At 40.5% G+C, this 17062-nt stretch overlaps 1 protein-coding gene across 1 annotated transcript in view; it reads left to right on the top strand.

The window, feature by feature from the left end:
- The first annotated feature begins 7614 nt into the window (after window positions 1-7614).
- The window catches only part of ANKRD22 (ankyrin repeat domain 22), a 21893-nt gene continuing 12445 nt past the window's right edge, over window positions 7615-17062 (top strand). Inside the window, exons 1-4 of the mRNA XM_042781418.1 lie at window positions 7615-7848; window positions 10801-10857; window positions 11873-11980; window positions 15651-15728. Of these exons, the coding sequence (XP_042637352.1) occupies window positions 7615-7848; window positions 10801-10857; window positions 11873-11980; window positions 15651-15728 (477 nt within the window). The remainder of the gene's footprint in view (window positions 7849-10800; window positions 10858-11872; window positions 11981-15650; window positions 15729-17062) is intronic.

Below are 17062 nucleotides of genomic sequence, written 5' to 3'. Positions count from 1 at the left end.
TTCCACATTGTTCTTGCACTCTATCCAGGATCTCCTACATAGATCCCCCTCCAAGCAGTTGACGGTGATAGCATCTAGTCTTCTGGTCTCATAGACATATAGGCTTAGGATTGTATGGTGTACTGGTCCCTTGGACTAATTGTTTCCATGCATCTTTGGTTTACTTCATTCTTCTTTTGCCCACAGGATTCTAAAATTTAAATTCTTAAATTTTAGAGCCTGAGAAAGTGAGAAAGAAAATGGGACCATGGTGGGGCTTTAGCATCATTTTATTGGGTACTTTTAAAGCCAGACACTAATGTGCACAAAATGTTGTTGCTAATGTTCCAAGTTTCTAGAGTTTTGAATGCTCTTTAACCAAAAAGAACTTAAGAGTTGTGATGTTTCATTACAGCTTTACTTTAAGTATGGGGCTAGTTTCTTTTATCTTTGCAGGGATACTCAGCCCTTAGTGGGAATCGGAATCACCTGGGGAGCTTTTAAATAGCACCAGGGCCCAATCCTATGCCCGGAGATTCTGAGTCAGGTGGCCTGAACCTATATTTTTTCTGGTGGTGCTGTCGTTAAAGCATTGAGCTGCTAACCCAAAGATTGATGGTTCGAACTCACCAGTTGCTCTGTAGGAGAAAGATGTGGCTATCTGCTTCCGTAAAGATTTACAGCCTTGGAAACCCTAAGGGGCAGTTCTACTCTGTCCAATAGGGTTGCTATGAAATTGATTCTAATACAATGGCTTTGGATTTGAGTTTTAATGCTTAGCCAGAATGGAGAAGCACTGAGTTAAAGTACTGACCTATTTCTCACATAAGTTATCTTCTAAACTTCAACTCCTTCTCCAGTCTTACCTCCTCAGGCAGGTCAGGAGGATCAGTATGTTAATCACATGGTTTTATGCATGTTCTAGGTGCTTACCACTATAGAAGTCTGACTTCAGGAAGGTTGCAACCTAATTAAGGAGTTGAGACTTAACTCACTGTAAAAAGGCCAAGGAACAGCTTGAGGCAGTGTATAATTCTTGCCATAGGTGAGAGCAGTCAAGAAAAGTTTCTTGGAGGTGGCCCCTGAGTTGGTCCTTAAAGGACAGTAAAATCTGAAAGGCTTAAGAGTTCCCTGGATGGTGTAAGTGGTTTGGGATTGGCTGCTAACCTAAAGGCTATAGATTGGAACTCATCCAGTGGCTCCAAAGAAGAAAGGCTTGGCATCTGCTTCTGTAAAGCCCTATGGAACACTGCTACTGTATAATCCATGAGGTCTCCACGACTCAAAATCAACTTGATAGCAATGCTTTGTTTTTTAAGAATAGCAAGTAGGTAGACACAGAAGTGAGAGAGAGATTGGCCTCATCAAAGAAGCAGTAGTATGCAGAAGAGTATGGACCATAGAGAGGGCTTTGGAAAGCAGACAAAAATTATTGACACCTGACTATCTAAGAAATGGGGATCATTAAGCCCAATATCAGTAATGGTAAGTGCAATAAAATAAATAAAGAAAGGTGTTATGATAGAGAATGCCTGGGCTAGGAGATGGTTATTTTAGATTGGGAGGTCAGGAAATAGGTTATTCTGATTTCTTCTGTAACCTCGCTGATCACTATTTCTTTACCTCTTGGTTTAACTAAGGCTTCCAAGGCCTTGTGTTTTATGAAAGCAGACTGCCACATGTTTCTCCCCCTGTCCACTCTCACAAGTAGAGTGGCTGGTGGGTTTGAATCTTTTGGTCAGCAGCTCAGTGATCTAACTATTGTGTCACCAGGGGACCACTTCCTCTTGGCAGATAATTGCTAATTCTAGATCAGTTTGCAAAAAGAGATCTGGATATATGTCTGGTGGGTGAAGGGTCTGGACTCGAGCAGGTTGGAAAAGGATTGACTAGTATCCTGAGAATAGACTGTAACTTAATATTGGGTGCAGTCTCAAGTCTCAAATGCATAGTCTTGTACCCAGAAGATACTCTGAAGGCTTTTTTTCAAATTGCCTGAAGTAATTAGAGGAGGTATGTCTGGATTCAAAGGAGCCTTGATGGCACAGTGGTTAAGGCAGTCAATTGCCAATCAAAAGGCTGGCTATTTGAACCCACTAGTTGCTTTGGGAGCTCTGGTAGCATAGTGCCTAAGGCACTTGACTGCTAACCAGAAGACTGGCGGTTCAAACCAACCAGCCACTCCTCGGAAGGAAGGTTGGGCAATCCTACTTCCGTAGTGATACGGAAACCCAAGGAGGGGTCGCTATGAGTCGGGGCCGACTCGACGGCAAACAACAACAACAACAACAACAACAGTTGCTTTGCAGGAGAAAGGTGTGTCAGTCTGCTTCCATAATGATTTATAACCTTGGAAACCCTATAGGGTTACTATGAGTCTGAATCAACTCATGGCAACAGGTATGTATGGATTCAAGGGTCCCTGGTGGTGCAGTGGGTAAGCACGTGGCTACTAACTGAAGAGCTGGTGGTCTGAACCTGCCCAGCAGCTAAGCAGGGGCAAAGACCTGGAGATTTGTTCCCACAAAGATTAAACTCAAAACCAAACTCACTGACATCGAATTGATTCCGACTCAAAGCAACCTCCTTTGAGTTTCTGAGGCAGTAAACCCTTAAGGAAGTAGATTGCCCAGTCTTCCTTCTGTGGAGTGGCTGGTGGGTTTGAACTGCCAGCCTTCTGGTTAGCAGTTAAATGCCTTAGGCACTATGCCACCAGAGAGATTACAGCCTAGGGAACCCTATGAGGTAGTTCTCCTCTGTCCTATAGGGTCACTATGAGTTGGAATTGACTCAGAGGTACACAACAATAATGTCTGGATTCTGCTGTAATCCCCTTTGATTTAGTTCCTGCCACTGTCAGTTACTAGCTTTGTGACCTTAGGCAATAAAACCAACTTCCCTCTACTTCAGTCTTATCTGTATAGGATGAGAACAAGACAACTACTTACCTTATAGGATTGCTGTGAGGATTAAATGACATAATTTATTCACTCACTTTTTTATCCATTGGGAGCTCTGGTGGCATAGTGCCTAAGGCATTTGACTGCTAACTAGAAGGCTGGTGGTTCAAACCCATCTGTCACTCCTGGGAAGCAAGATAGGGCAATCTACTTCTGTAATGATACAGCCTTGGAAACCCAAGGAGGGGTCGCTATGCGTCGGATCCAACTTGACGGCAGTGGGTTTGTTTTTTTGGTATTTATCTATTAAGAATATTTTGAATGCTTAGATTTGTCAGGCACTTCTTTGGGTGCTGGGGATACAATGCTAACAAGTACTGACACTAAACCTTTCCTCACGTAGTTTACAGTCTAGTTGGGGAGATAGCTGTTCCTAAATTCCTACCTTCATTTACTTAGATCAGGGCTACACATGAGGAATGGTAGGAGATAAACATGGAAAGACAGAATGTGTGGGATTTGAAGAATCGTGGGGGTGTTAGCTTGAGCACGGTATCCTGACAGAAACTTGAGACTGTGGTTTGGAGCATGGATTGGAGGCTGGATGGGGCAAGTGGGAGGAACTGAAACCAGCTAGGGCTTTTCTATAGTCCTGGTGAGAAACTACAAGCACCTGAAGTAGAACTTTGTCAATGAGGATAGATAGGATTCTGAGATTATTAGGGGACAAAATCAGCATGACAGTTTCCCAATTTTCTTGACTGCTTTCCTCTACACCTAGCATTCTTCTTCTAAGTTCAAGAAACCACAGATGCCAACATGAATTCATAGCTCTTCCTTCAACGCATGTGGACAGCTCCCTCTTCTTTCTCCTTCCCAGTTTGTCAGCTAGCATATTTCTATTGGACTTCCCTTCAGTCAGCAGGCGGTCAATGCTCTTGCAGCACTGGGCTGCCCCCAGTGACAATTTGGAGTCTATCAAGCAGAGGCTTATTTTAGGTGTTCCTACAATTTATGCATCAAATCATTTGTGTTTCTCAACTGCGTCAGGAAGACACTTTACTTTTCAAAAACAAAAACTCTATGTATAAGATATAGGAAGCCTAAGGAAGATTGCAAATTATGATCAGCATAATATGTTAGTTATTGCTTAAGCGGGATTGAGAAAGCACTTAAAAGCACTGAATAGCTTTTGCCAAAAAAATACCTCTTTACCTTTTCCCTTCCTCTTTTTAATTAACAGTCAATAAATATTTTGATGAGCTCAGCCAGAGGGGGTTTTTTCCTGGAGTCTTCCCCCAGGCAGGTAACATAGATGAGTGAAATAGACCAGGTGGAGTGTAATAGAGTGGTGTGGACTGTAGAGAATGGAAGTCACTGCCACTAAAACAAATAACTAGGTGTCCTATGGGAATGCAGACTCAGTGTCATCAAATCTTTCAATTTTTTAGGAGAAAGTGGAAATCCAGATTAGTATGTAAAATAGTCTGATTTTTAAATGGTGGAATGTAATTTACAATTTTTAGAAAACAAAGTGTCAACCTGTTTTCTGTTCTGCATTGGAGACCACTGGTTTCCAAAATCTGGTTTGTAATTAGTAGTTACCAGTGGGAAACTTTTCACTTGTTTGTGGTGAAATTAAAAAAAAAAAAAATCAAAACAATGGAAAGAGTTTTTCCATAAAGCTAATATATATCTGATAGGGAAAAACAAAAACAAAAACAAAAACAAAAACAAAAAAAAACTCACTGCCATCCAATCAGACCAACTCATAGCAACTCCTCCTTGGGTTTCCAAGGTGGTATCACCACAGAAATAGATTGTCCAACCTTCCTTCTGAGCAGTGGCTGGTGGGTTTGAACCGCCAACCTTCTGGTTAGCAGTCAAATGCCTTAGGCACTGTGCTACCAGAGACCCCTAGCAATGATGTGGAAGATGTGTCATTTGGAGAGAGATTAGAGGCCCAGAAGCATGACGGTCATAGAATGTAAGAACCCAAAGGGACTTCTGCCTCAGTCTTTTATTTCATGATTGAGAACATTAAGGCATGCAGAGGAAGTGAATTTTCTATGAGCACGCAGGGAGTCAGTAGGAGAACCAGAACTACAACCCAATTTTTCAACTTCAGGTCTTTTTTTAAATTGCATCAGGGCTTTCTACATCAGCCAGATGACACCCAGAGACACTGCTTTGCTCAATTGGTAATAAAGTCTAGTAAAGGGTAATATTTGTATCCAACTCAACATACCAATGATTATGAAGATGGCTTAGGACTGGGCAATGTTTCATTATATGATACATTAGGTAGCCATGAGTCAAAGGTAATTCGAAGGCAACTAACACAGAAGGGTAATAGGAAAAGTGGTTTGTGTAACTGCTCATTTCCTATCACGAGTCTTCTTTGCCTCCTATTTGCTGTTGAGTTGACTTTCCTTTAGGATGTTTCTTTTGTGAGTAGACCTTTGGGTTTAAAAACATCATAGCTCACTCATTGTGATATATAGCTGTTAGAAAACATGAGTTGATTAGCAAATGTGCCCATTCAACTTACTCACTGGTCTGCCCCCTTTCTAACGGTGCTTATGCCAAGCCTAAACTCCTTTAAAATTGTTTCTCTCTCTGTCCTATTTCCCCACCTGATAGATAAATTTCACATGGCTAAGAATAATGTATTTTTTATATAGAGATTTTTCCCTTGCACCTGTGGCTGGCACACAGGAGAAGTTTGACATGCTTATAACCTAAAGGATGATGTAATAAGCAATACAAACAGCTCCCATAAATCTAGCCCCATCCATGTGCCATCTAGTGTTTTTTTTTTCTGCATGATCTCATTGAAGTCAGTATAAAAATATTTAATGTCTGCCTACCATGTGCCAGTGCTGTAGTATGTACCAGGAATATAGGAGTGAATCAAATGGATATGGCCTCTCCCCACTAGGAGTTTATCTTCAGAAATTCAGGGCCTCCCTCACTCAGTGCTGCCTCAAACCCCTCCTGATACAGGCTAGCCTAGAACAAATGATTATAAATAAGAAAATATAATTTCAGTTATGCAAGCTGCTGTGAAGGAGAAATACTGAGTAACAGGAGGCAGGATGGACTTCTGGGAGAAAATGAAAATTCAGCCTGAGGGATGAATAATGATTATTTATCTAGGAGCTCTGGTGGTGTAAGTGCGTAAGACATTTGACTACTAACCAGAAGGCTGGCGGTTCAAACGCACCAGCCACTCCTGGGAAGGAAGATTGGGCAATCTACTTCCATAGTGATATCACCTTGGAAACCCAAGGAAGACTCTATGAGTAGGATCCGACTCCATGGCAGTGAGTATCTAGAAAGAGGGAAATGATTTTATGGAGTGGGGTAGTAATGGCAGAGGAAGAGATGCAAGGGGCTAAGGATGGGGGATTTCAAAAAATGAAGAGAAGTCTGGAAGGGCTTTAGCAGAGAGAGGAATGTGGACAAGATGAGGCTCGCTGAGGCTTTGCTATTAAACTCCCATAGGGCTCTGCAAAGTTTTTACAATGTCGTTTATAGTCAGCATTTTATGGATTGTAGCTAATTACATAATTTATTTGTGTGTCGTCGATCTAAAATCTGTCCTTCTATGTTGAGTTCTTTGAGGACAGAGGCTATGAAGGTCTTGTTCCCCCATGCTCCCCTAGTTCCTGGTTTAGGACCTGGACCCCTATATATGCTTATGAAATATTTGTAGAATAAGCACAACAACCCTGTAAGGTAATTTATGACCCCCATGTTACAGAAGAGGAAACCGAGGGAATCAGAAGGATGTGCTGATAGGACACCCCTTGCTTGGCTGCAGATAATGTGAGAGGATGACAATATGCCTCTGGATCAGCTGGGAGAGCTCCAAGGCAGTCACCCTGGGCTCACTGATGCACCTGGTCTATGTGATTCTTTTAAGGCAGTCTTTGTTACTTTACTTGGAGAGTTTCGGATTTACTTACTGTGGGGTTGTGCCCAGACACTGGTAGTTGTTTAAAGCTCTCTCTCTGAGTGTTTCTAAAATGCGGCCAGTATTAAGAATCACCATTTTAGACCATCTTGTTTTTGGAAGGTGTAGAATATTACATGGATGAAGAGAATAATGGAAATAAGTCTCTTGTAATAGGAAGGTTGGGCAATCCTACTTCCGTAGTGATAACTGCTTTGGAAACCCAAGGAGGGGTCGCTAGGAGTCGGGGCCGACTCGATGGCAAATAACAACAACAACAATTCAACAGACAGGTACAATAAAGACATTTGAACTGTTGTTTCAGGCACCAAAAGTACTGGTGGGCTATTCTGGGTGGTGACAGCTGACATCAGAACTAAATTCTTTGCTTCATAAAGATAACATGTTAAAAGATTTGATGGCTTACAGTTTCTGACTTGAAGCTTTTCAAGGCCTGCCCCAAACTTATCCTAATATGCCTATTTTATCGTTAGTTAATTCTGCTCTTCTGCCAAGCCCATCTGTCTAGAAGCACAATACCTAGTTTCCTTAGTGAGTAGAATTTGCAATATTTCATCCATTTATTCATCCATTCAACAAATATTTCTGTGTGCCAAACAATTTAGAAAAGTTTGAAGAGACTCCTAGCCCTTGTGAGCTATGCTTCTTCTAGACTAAAGGCTGGGTGTAAGGAAGACAGAAAGTCAACCTTCAAAGCAATGTATCGCAACTTGGAAACACTTAACTTTTAACTATTTTATTTTTGATGGCTTAATTATGCATATATTTAAAAATCTGCATTTGTTTTTCTCCACTCAGCCCATCTGCCAGGCAGCCTATCAGAATGATTTTGGTCAAGTGTGGCGCTGGGCAAAGGAAGACATCAACTATATTAACATCCAAGATAGCTTTAATGGAGACACTCCCCTGATCTGCGCTTGCAGGCGTGGACATTTGAGAATTGTCTCCTTCCTTTTAAGAAGAAACGCTAATGTGAACCTCAAAAACCAGGTGAGGCGATGACTTTTGAGCGGAGAGAGTAATTGACCACAGTAATTCCTATCTCCTTACATCAGTGAAAGTGGTGGATGTCATTTTCTCATTGCTTGTAGCTTCTAATAGCAACAATATCTTTATACCTACCTTACTTTAGAGAGATTGACACACATTGAGGGCATTTTATTAGGCTAGAAAGCATTATACACCATAGTTCAATCAGCAGGCATATTTTGTGGTCAGTTACGTCCTTGTACTGTGGAGAGGGTGGTTCACGCTTTTGTCAGGTAGAGTTTCTTCCCTTTTTCTCATTCCTCTTCTCCCCTTTGTTCTCTTTCTTCCCTTCCCATTCCTCACTGTTGTATAAGTAAACAGGAAGGATTTTTTGGAAAAGAAATACCAGCCTTCTGCTATTTCAATAGATTTTCACTTAGTGTTTTGAGGTCCTGATCTCCAGAAGATAAATAATTAATCATATAGTTTGGTTATAGAATAAAAGAACACAGAATAAAAGAATGTCAAGTTGAAAAAGATGTTAGTGGTGATCTGCTCAAATTGTTAGCACAGCCCAAACCAAACCAAACCTAGTGCCATCAAGTTCATTGTGACTCATAGAGACCCTATAAGATAGAGTAGAACGCCATAGAGTTTCCGAGGCTATAAATCTTTTCTGAAGCAGACTGCCTCATCTTTATCACATGGAATGGCTGATGAGTGTGAACCATCAGTCTTTGGCTTAGCAGCCAAATACTTTAGCCACTACACCACCAGAGCTCCTTATATTAAAACAGAGGCTCACAAAGGTTAGGCCATTTTTCACAGATGAAGAAATAAAACTAGACTAAGGCACTTGACTGCTAACCAGAAGGCTGGCTGTTCAAACCCACCAGCCACTCCTTGGAAGGAAGGTTGGGCAATCTACTTTCGTAGTAATACCACCTCGGAAACCCAAGGAGGGGTCGCTATGAGTCGAGTCCAACTCGACGGCACATAACAACAATAACAAACAACAGGGTACTTAGACTATTTCCATGGAGGTCTAGGAAGCAGAAAGAATTGTAAGGAACAGGAAAATTATTCTTACACACACAGACACACACACACACAAAAGCAGTTAAAGATTCTTCCTTACAAGTTGAAACTTTCTCCATTTTGTTATTGTGAGGAGTTCTAGATATTTTGAGTATGGATGAAATGTCCTATTTCTGTCATATTTGGATGGGAATATTTTGAAAGGGTCAAGAAATAATTGCTTTAGAAGAGGTTCGAGAAGAACCCTCGAGTCTTAGGGAAGCACTCCAGTCTTCCTCCTTCTGGCACTGGAGCTTTGTTGAGCATAGCTGGCCACAGAGCGGTGGCTCTGTCTTCAGTGTGCTCCGGAATCTGCTAGAGATTTGTTACAAGTGCCTTGGTTGACTACCATGCAGGTGTCCATGGATCATACTCAGGCAATATGAAACAACAAAAAAAAAACCAAGCTCACTGCCACCGAGTCAATTCCTACTCATAACAACCCCCGTTGCTTTCTGAGGTGGTAAATCTTTAAGGAAGTGGATTGCCCCATCTTACTTCCACAGAGAGGCTGGTGGGTTTGAACCTCGAACCTTCTGGTTAGTAGTCAAATGCCTTAAGGCACTATGCCACCAGAGCTCTTTTTGGCAATATTACTGAACAATGAATATAATCTAATATTTTATTTCTGCTAATTAAAAGGGTAAAGTGTAAACCACATTAATTTGTGTGTCTTAGCTATCTAGTGCTACTGTAACAGATATATACAGGAGGGTAGCTTTAAGAAACATAAATTTATTTTTCCACAGTTTAGGAGGCTAAGGAGCTCTGGTGGCATAGGCATTTGGCTGCTAACCAGTTCAGCATTCAAACCCACTGGCTGCTCCTTGGTAGGAAGATGGGGCAATTTATTACCCTAAGATTTAGAGCCTCGGAAACCCAACAGGGGTTGCTATGAGTTAGAATCAACTTGATGGCAGTGAGTTTGGATTTTTTGGTTTAGGAGGCTAGAAGTCTGAATGCAGGGTGCCAGCTCGAGGGCGAGGCTTTCTCTCTCTGTCACCTCCAGAAGAAGGTCCTTTTAATGTTTAGGTAATCTTTTCTGTTTTTCCCAAAACTAATCTTTGTACTTTGATAAGCTGAGCCAGTGCCTTCTCCTTTCTTAAGTCATTATTCATGAATTATTTTCAGAAGTACTAAATCAACAAATGCCTTAAAAACAAACTAAAATCTCTGCTGGTGATTCAGATGAGTGTGCCCAATAAACAACACTGACTCAATGGAAAGAAAATGAAGTTAATTTTTTAAAAAAATCTTATATCTTTATGCTGCCAAGTTGACCAGGACTAAAATAGAAAGTCGAGTGCTGATGAGGAAGTATAAACTATTATTATCTTGCTGGCACTATCTTACAAAAAAGCATTAAAATTTTATGCCAGAGAATCTATTTTTGGAAATTTATGCTCAACAAATTGTTGACAAAGTTTTATGAATGAGGATATTAAGGCAGTATTATTTATAAAAATGAAAAGTTAAAAACTTGAAATGTCCAACAGGTGGGTTTTGGCTAAATAAAGTAGTTCCAGTCAATACAAAACCATGTAGCCATTAAATTATATGTTTCAACATATTAAATGGCATAAACAAAGCACCTATTTTAAGTATTAAATGAAAAATGCAGAATATGGCTTTTGAATATGCAATTTGATCCTACATTTTTAAATTCCCCAAATATTCATTTTAAAAGAATGAAAGAAAACACACAAAAATGTCAACAACTAACTCTGGGCTGTTGGATAACATGTGATTTTAAAGCCTATCTTTGTATTCTTTCCTAATTTCTAAATTTTTCACAGGAGACATATGTACTTTTATATTTAGAAAAACAAAACATGTACTTATTTAAGAGTTGTGCCTTCCCCCAAGTGGACTTAACCTTTTCTCTCTGCCTCTTTTCTCATTGATGTGCTTGGTATTCCAATTATCACAGATTATTTTGCATTGTATTTATTGGTGTATATTTTTGTCCACCTTTATTTGATTATGAGGCCCTGGGGCTTCACATCCTCCGTAATTCCTAGAAGCTTAAGTACAACACCTGGTAAGCATTCACATATTTAAAGGATTAAAAGGAGTCTTTTTAATTCTTCTAGCACTGTCGGTATGCAAGCAGGCACATGCAAAAATTGCCATGCGGTTAAGGTTTTCCTCTGCACTAACAACAAAATGGATGACTTGTATGATATAGATAATTAAAAAAAACCAAAAAACCAAACTTATTGCTGTCAAGTCAGATCTGACTCATAGAGACCACTCCTTGGGTTTCCAAGGCAGTATCACTACAGAAGTAGATTGCTCAATCTTCTTCCAAGGAGTGGCTGGTAGGTTTGAACGGCTAGTCTTCTGGTTAGCAGTCAAATGCCTTAGGCACTACACCACCAGAGCTAATTAAAGGGGTAGCTATAGTTTTTAATACTAAATTCAGTGCTATGTTTATATCTCAGTGTATCTCCACCCTACCACCCCCCGAAAAAAAACAAAACTGAGTGTGAGAATCCATATTTAGATGATTTATGAAATGTATGTTTCACCTCTACTGTTTTTCTTTAAGGAGACTGGTAGCATAGTGGTTAAAGTGCTTGGCTGCTATCCAAAAGGTTGGCGGTTTGAACCCACCAACCATGGGAGAAAGACATAGCAGTCCGCTTCTAGAAAGATTTATAGCCTTGGAAACCCTATGGGGCAGTTCTACTCTGTTCTGAAGGGTTGCTGTGAGAATTGACTCAACGGCAGTGGGTTTGGTTTGGTTTGGGTCTTTCTGTAGTCCTTCCATGGCTTTTGTTAAAATAGGCCTGTGTTCAATATTCTGGCCAATGGGAAAACAGAGTTTATTGATCAGACATGCCTGACAGAAAGAGGGGCTAGTGAAAAAAAGCACCAGTTAAACTTTTTGATATTGTTATCTGAAAATAAGAAAGTTGGAGTGAGAATTTTTAAAATAAAAAATCTTATTATTTTAAATTCTTAGAAAGAGAGAACCTGCTTGCATTATGCTGTGAAGAAAAGATTTACTTTCTTTGATTACCTGCTCATCATCCTCTTAATGCCTGTTCTGCTTATTGGGTATTTCCTCATGGTAAGTACAGCTCATGTTAGAGCAAACAGAGAACGGCAATAGCATGACTCATCAGGTTTTGTTTGGTTGGTGAAGAAATAAGAATGAAATAAGCCCTTGTACTTTATAAATGATATTTCCAACATACATGTTTGAAGTAAAGGAAGAGGAAAGGTAGCAAAAGTAGTCGATCAGTAAGTAAGATGATCTGTGCAAGGTTTATTTAGAAAAAAAATTAATTTTGATGACAAATCATCTCTAAAGGAAATACAAAAATCCTGAACACTGACAACAATTTCCCTTTCTGCTATTTTCTTTCTCCTTTTTTTGTAAGAAGAGTTCAGGTTTATGTCCATTTATTTCTGAGTTTCTGATTTTTGAGGACCCACCCTGGCTGTGAGTTAAAGAACAGATCCCAAGAATTTGAAAACATAGAAGATCTTTATACAGAATGTTTGGCCCATCTTTCACCTTGATGGGTTTATTCATGCTTGAATGAATATTTGACAGGAAGAAATGTTCTTGAAAAGCATGTTTGCTATAGGCTTGCAGTCATACTCTGAGTGGATGCTGAAGCATCGGTTATTTATTTTCAAGCAGAGTGACAGGTTTGCACTGACTCATCTACTTTTTGCTTTCTGTTTCCCCTTGTGGTCACTTCCACCATGTTTGTAATTCACTCCAGTCAAATAACCATGCTCCCTCACTTAGCTAATAGACCACGGACGTTAGTTGTCCCTGGTAATGGAAGCACCAGGAGAAAGCCTACCAACTGGAGATGTTATTGCTTCCTTGGGTATTAAATATGCTACAGAATTTAAGGAAATGTAATTAAATACACTAATGTTGATTTTAGGAGCTCTGGTAGCACAGTGCCTAAGGCACTTGACTGCTAACCAGAAGGCTGGAGGTTCAAACCCACCAGCCATTCCTCAGAAGGAAGGTTGGGCAATCTACTTCCATAGTGATCCTGCCTTGGAAACCCAAAGGCTTGCTATGAGTTGGGTCTGACTCGACAGCACATAACAACAACAACAATGTTGATTTTAATGTTCATATTTATGAGAGACAGAGAAACTATAATTCACTGATAAACATATAACCTACTTATAACTTGAAAAGTGCTTGAAAACTTTACTGTGCATTTAGTACATATCACCCACCAGTTGCCACCAAGTAAAATCAGACTTATGGTGACCCCCATGTGAGTCAGAAAAATATCATACTCGATGAAGTTTCTATGGCTGTGACCTTTCAGAAGTAGATTGCCAGGCCTTTCCTCTAAAGTGCCTCTGGGTGGAATCGAACTTCCAACCTTTTGGTTGGTTAGCAATCAAGTGTGTTAACTGCTAACTCAGGGCATTTAGTACATAGCATTTGAATGTTTGTAGCTTCAGGGTAGGGAAATTTATCATTTATTTACAGACTTTTTTCAAATTCTGAGCAACAGCAACAACAACAAAATCACAGATATGATTAGCAAGTTCATTCAGAATTTGTTGACATGCAACCTTGATCTTAAGATGGTTCAATGTTTAGACAAAGGCAAAAACACTATAAGTATTTATACTAAGTGGAATGAATATCCCCAGTTCTAATTGCACTTGTACCTTATTGATTAATGGGACCTGAAAATATAGATGAGCCATGGACCAGTCGGCATGAGAGAAAATTAGGGGAGAAGAGCCCAGAAAGTATTGACTTACGTTAGGGAGGAGCCGGAGGAGAAAGGCAGTTAGGAAGTTGACACAGGAGGAAAGAATGAGGAGAGAATCAACTGGAGGGAACTTCCTGTAGCAAACAAATGAGAAAAACTAGTTGGAGTCAAGTTGATTCCAACTCAGGGTGTATCAGAGTAGAAATGTGCTCCCTAGGGTTTTCTTCCTTTTTTCTTTTTTAAATTGTTGGTGAAAAGATACACGGCAAAACATACACCCATTCAACAATTTCTGCATGTGCAATTCAGTGACATTGATTATATTCTTCAAGTGGTACAACCCTTTTCACCCTCCATTTCCAAATTGTTCCACTTCCATTAGCATAAACTCACATCTCCCTGAACTTCTTGTTTGACCTTTTGACTGGCTGTTGTCAGTTTGATCCGGTGAAGAGAGCTCTTCAAAAGACCACTAAGCTCAAGGCAAACATTCTTTACTGATTGGTTTAAAGGAGACCTCAGGGGAGATTTTTGGTTTCAGGTGTAAGGTTTAAAGTTTACCTCCCGGCAACAAGATTTTTCTTCTGAGGTGTCTCCGGCTGAATTTGAACCTCCAACCTTTTTGGTAGTTGTTGTTGTTGTTGTTGTTATGTGCCATCAAGTCGGCCCCGACTCATAGTGACCCCTCGTTGGGTTTCCAAGGCAGTATCACTACGGAAGTAGAATTGCCCAACCTTCCTTCCGAGGAGTGGCTGGTGGGTTTGAACCTGAGTGAATTAGCCATTTGCACCACTCAGGGACTCCTAGAAAATAAAGGAGCTGGACTCCAGGGCGAGGACACGCGAACAGAGCGAGCTGTGCTTTCTCAGTAACAGAATGCTGGGGAAGCCTCCCACAGCATGTGCTAGGAGTGTCAGCTGACTAGGGAGGAAAAGCAGATTTCATTTGTTTTAATGATTCATAATATACTTGCTGTGGACCAACAGTGTGCCAGGCATTGTGCAAGGTGTTAGGGATACAGTGATGAGCAAACAAATTTAGTCTTTCTCCTCAAGAGAGTTAAAGGGTGTGTGTGGTGGGGGAGAATATTATTAATCAGATAATGACACAAACACGTCACCACAAAGCAGTGGAGACAGAGAAGATGGTTGGTACATGAGAACCTAGAAGGGAGAGATTTTACCTGGGCAGGCAGGTCAGCGAAATCTTCCTGGGGAAAGAGTGCTTGTGCTGAGAGCTGAAAGATGAATAGACCAAAGATGGGAGGAAGGAAGTTTCTAGATAGTGAGCATCCTGTGCAACTGTTGTAGGGCAGGAGGGAGCCCAGTCACAATGAAAGATGACAAAAGGCCAGGGTGGGACAAGGTGAGTCAGGAGGTGTAGAATGAAACGGGGGGTGGGGAGGCACGCAGAGGCTGAAATGTATGGGGTTTTGCAGGCCATTCGCAGAGTTTATTTTTGTTCTCAGAGGAATGGGAAATTATTGAAGGTTTTTGAGCCAGGATGAGAAAGACTCCATCTTTAGTAGGATTTGGCAGGTCTGCGGCCAAGTTGGTAATTTGCATTTAAAATAAGTTCCCAAGTACTGATGCTGTTATTCCAGGACTGCACTCTGAGAACCACCAAAACCAAAACCAAACCCATCACTGTTGAGCCAATTCCAACGCATAGTGACACTTTAGGACAGAATAGAACTGCCTCATTGGGTTTCCAAGGCTGAAGTCTTTACAGATGCAGACTGCCTCACTTTTCTCCCATGTAGTGGCTGATGGATTAGAACTGCTGGCCTTTGGTTAGCAGCAGAATGCTTTACCACTGTGCCACCAGGGCTCCTCCAGAAAACCACAGCTTTCACTAATTGATAGGGGAGGGTTGCGTGTTGACAAGGTGGGGACATTTTAAGAATAATGCATAGGAGTACTGGGTGTTGAGATTAAAATGAAGCCTATTAATTAATTGTTTAAGATAGTTTCAGATGTAAGGTGGAGAAAATGTTTTTAAACGAACTTCTCTTGTATTTGCCATTTGTTACAGGTATCAAAGACAAAGCAGAATGAAGCTCTTGTACGAATGATACTTGATGCTGGCATCGAAGTTAATGCTACAGACTGTGTGAGTTTATAATTCAATTATTTTGAAGTAATATTCAAAATGGTGTTTGTAGGTAGAGTACCTGCCATTTATGGCTTGAGTCGCTTGCATTCTTTTCCTAGACACTTCTACATTTATTTTTCCCTTTCTTTTATTTTTACTGCCAGTAAGGTGGTCTTGAAGTTGTCTATATTCTGGTATTGAGCTCATAGGAATAAGGTCTTTATTGATCATAGAACATTTTTGGAAGAATAGACTTTAACTTTGTTGAGAAATTAAGGAAACCAGAAGCTCTCAACAAAATATCATTCTCATTGGTTAAGAAGATGAAATTAGAATGTGTATGTGGAGCTCTGGTAGCGTAGTGCCTAAGGCATTTGACTGCTAACCAGAAGGCTGGCAGTTCAAATCCACCAAACACTCCTTGGAAGGAAGGTTGGGCAATCTACTTCCATAGTGATACCATCTCAGAAACCCAAGGAGGGGTCGCTATGAGTCGGGTCTGATTCGATGGCACATAACAACAACAACATGGAAATCTAGGCTGGTCATTTTTTACCTATGTGAGTTTTGGCAAAATGCAAACTGATGCGAATTTCAGTTTCCTCATCCATAAAATGGGGGTATTGATAGTACTTACTCAGCAGGGCTGATTCATGTAAAGCACTTAGCAGAATGTCTGTGTTCAATAAGTAGTAACAGCTGCTGCTGCAGCTAAGCTCCCAACCCACTAGCAAGAGAGTCCCCAGCTATAAACTAAAGAAAGATAAACCAAAGGTCAAAGAAAATCCATATGATGATGAGTAAGAGTAGTGATAACAGCAGGAGTAGTTCTTAGATTCTTTGACTGCTTTCACAGAAATACCACCAGGGGCTGGCTTTAACAAACAGAAATATGTTTTCTCCCAGTTCAGGGCTATTGGGGAAGGCTCTCTTTCTCTCAGGTGTGGGGGAAAATCCTTATCTCAGTTTCTCCAGGCTCCTTCTTGGTGTTTCTTGGTGCTTTCCACGTGCCACTCCATTTGTGCTTGCTTCTTCAGTGCCTAATAAGCTCTTTTATAGCTCAAAAGCCACTGGTTTAAAACATACCCTACACTGATATGGCCTCATTAACATAACAGAGAAAACCCTATTCCCAAAGAAGATTGCCTCCACAGGTATAGGGATTAGAATTTATAACTCATATTTTTTGGGATTCAATTCAAACTATAACAAGTAGCCTTAGCTAATGTCTTCCTGTCCATAAGGATGCTTTGTCTTCCCCTCCACCCCTGCATCCTTGCATTCATCTTCCTCCCTTAAATGATCATAATGGCTCAAAAGTTTATTTCTAAGGTGTTTTTTTTTTTTTTTTT

Source organism: Orycteropus afer, unplaced genomic scaffold (genome assembly GCF_000298275.1).
Source record: "Orycteropus afer afer isolate SDZICR_OR568_19922 unplaced genomic scaffold, OryAfe1.0 scaffold00118, whole genome shotgun sequence".
In the NCBI taxonomy this organism is placed as follows: Eukaryota; Metazoa; Chordata; class Mammalia; order Tubulidentata; family Orycteropodidae; genus Orycteropus; species Orycteropus afer.
This window is presented reverse-complemented; position numbering and strand designations above follow the sequence as displayed.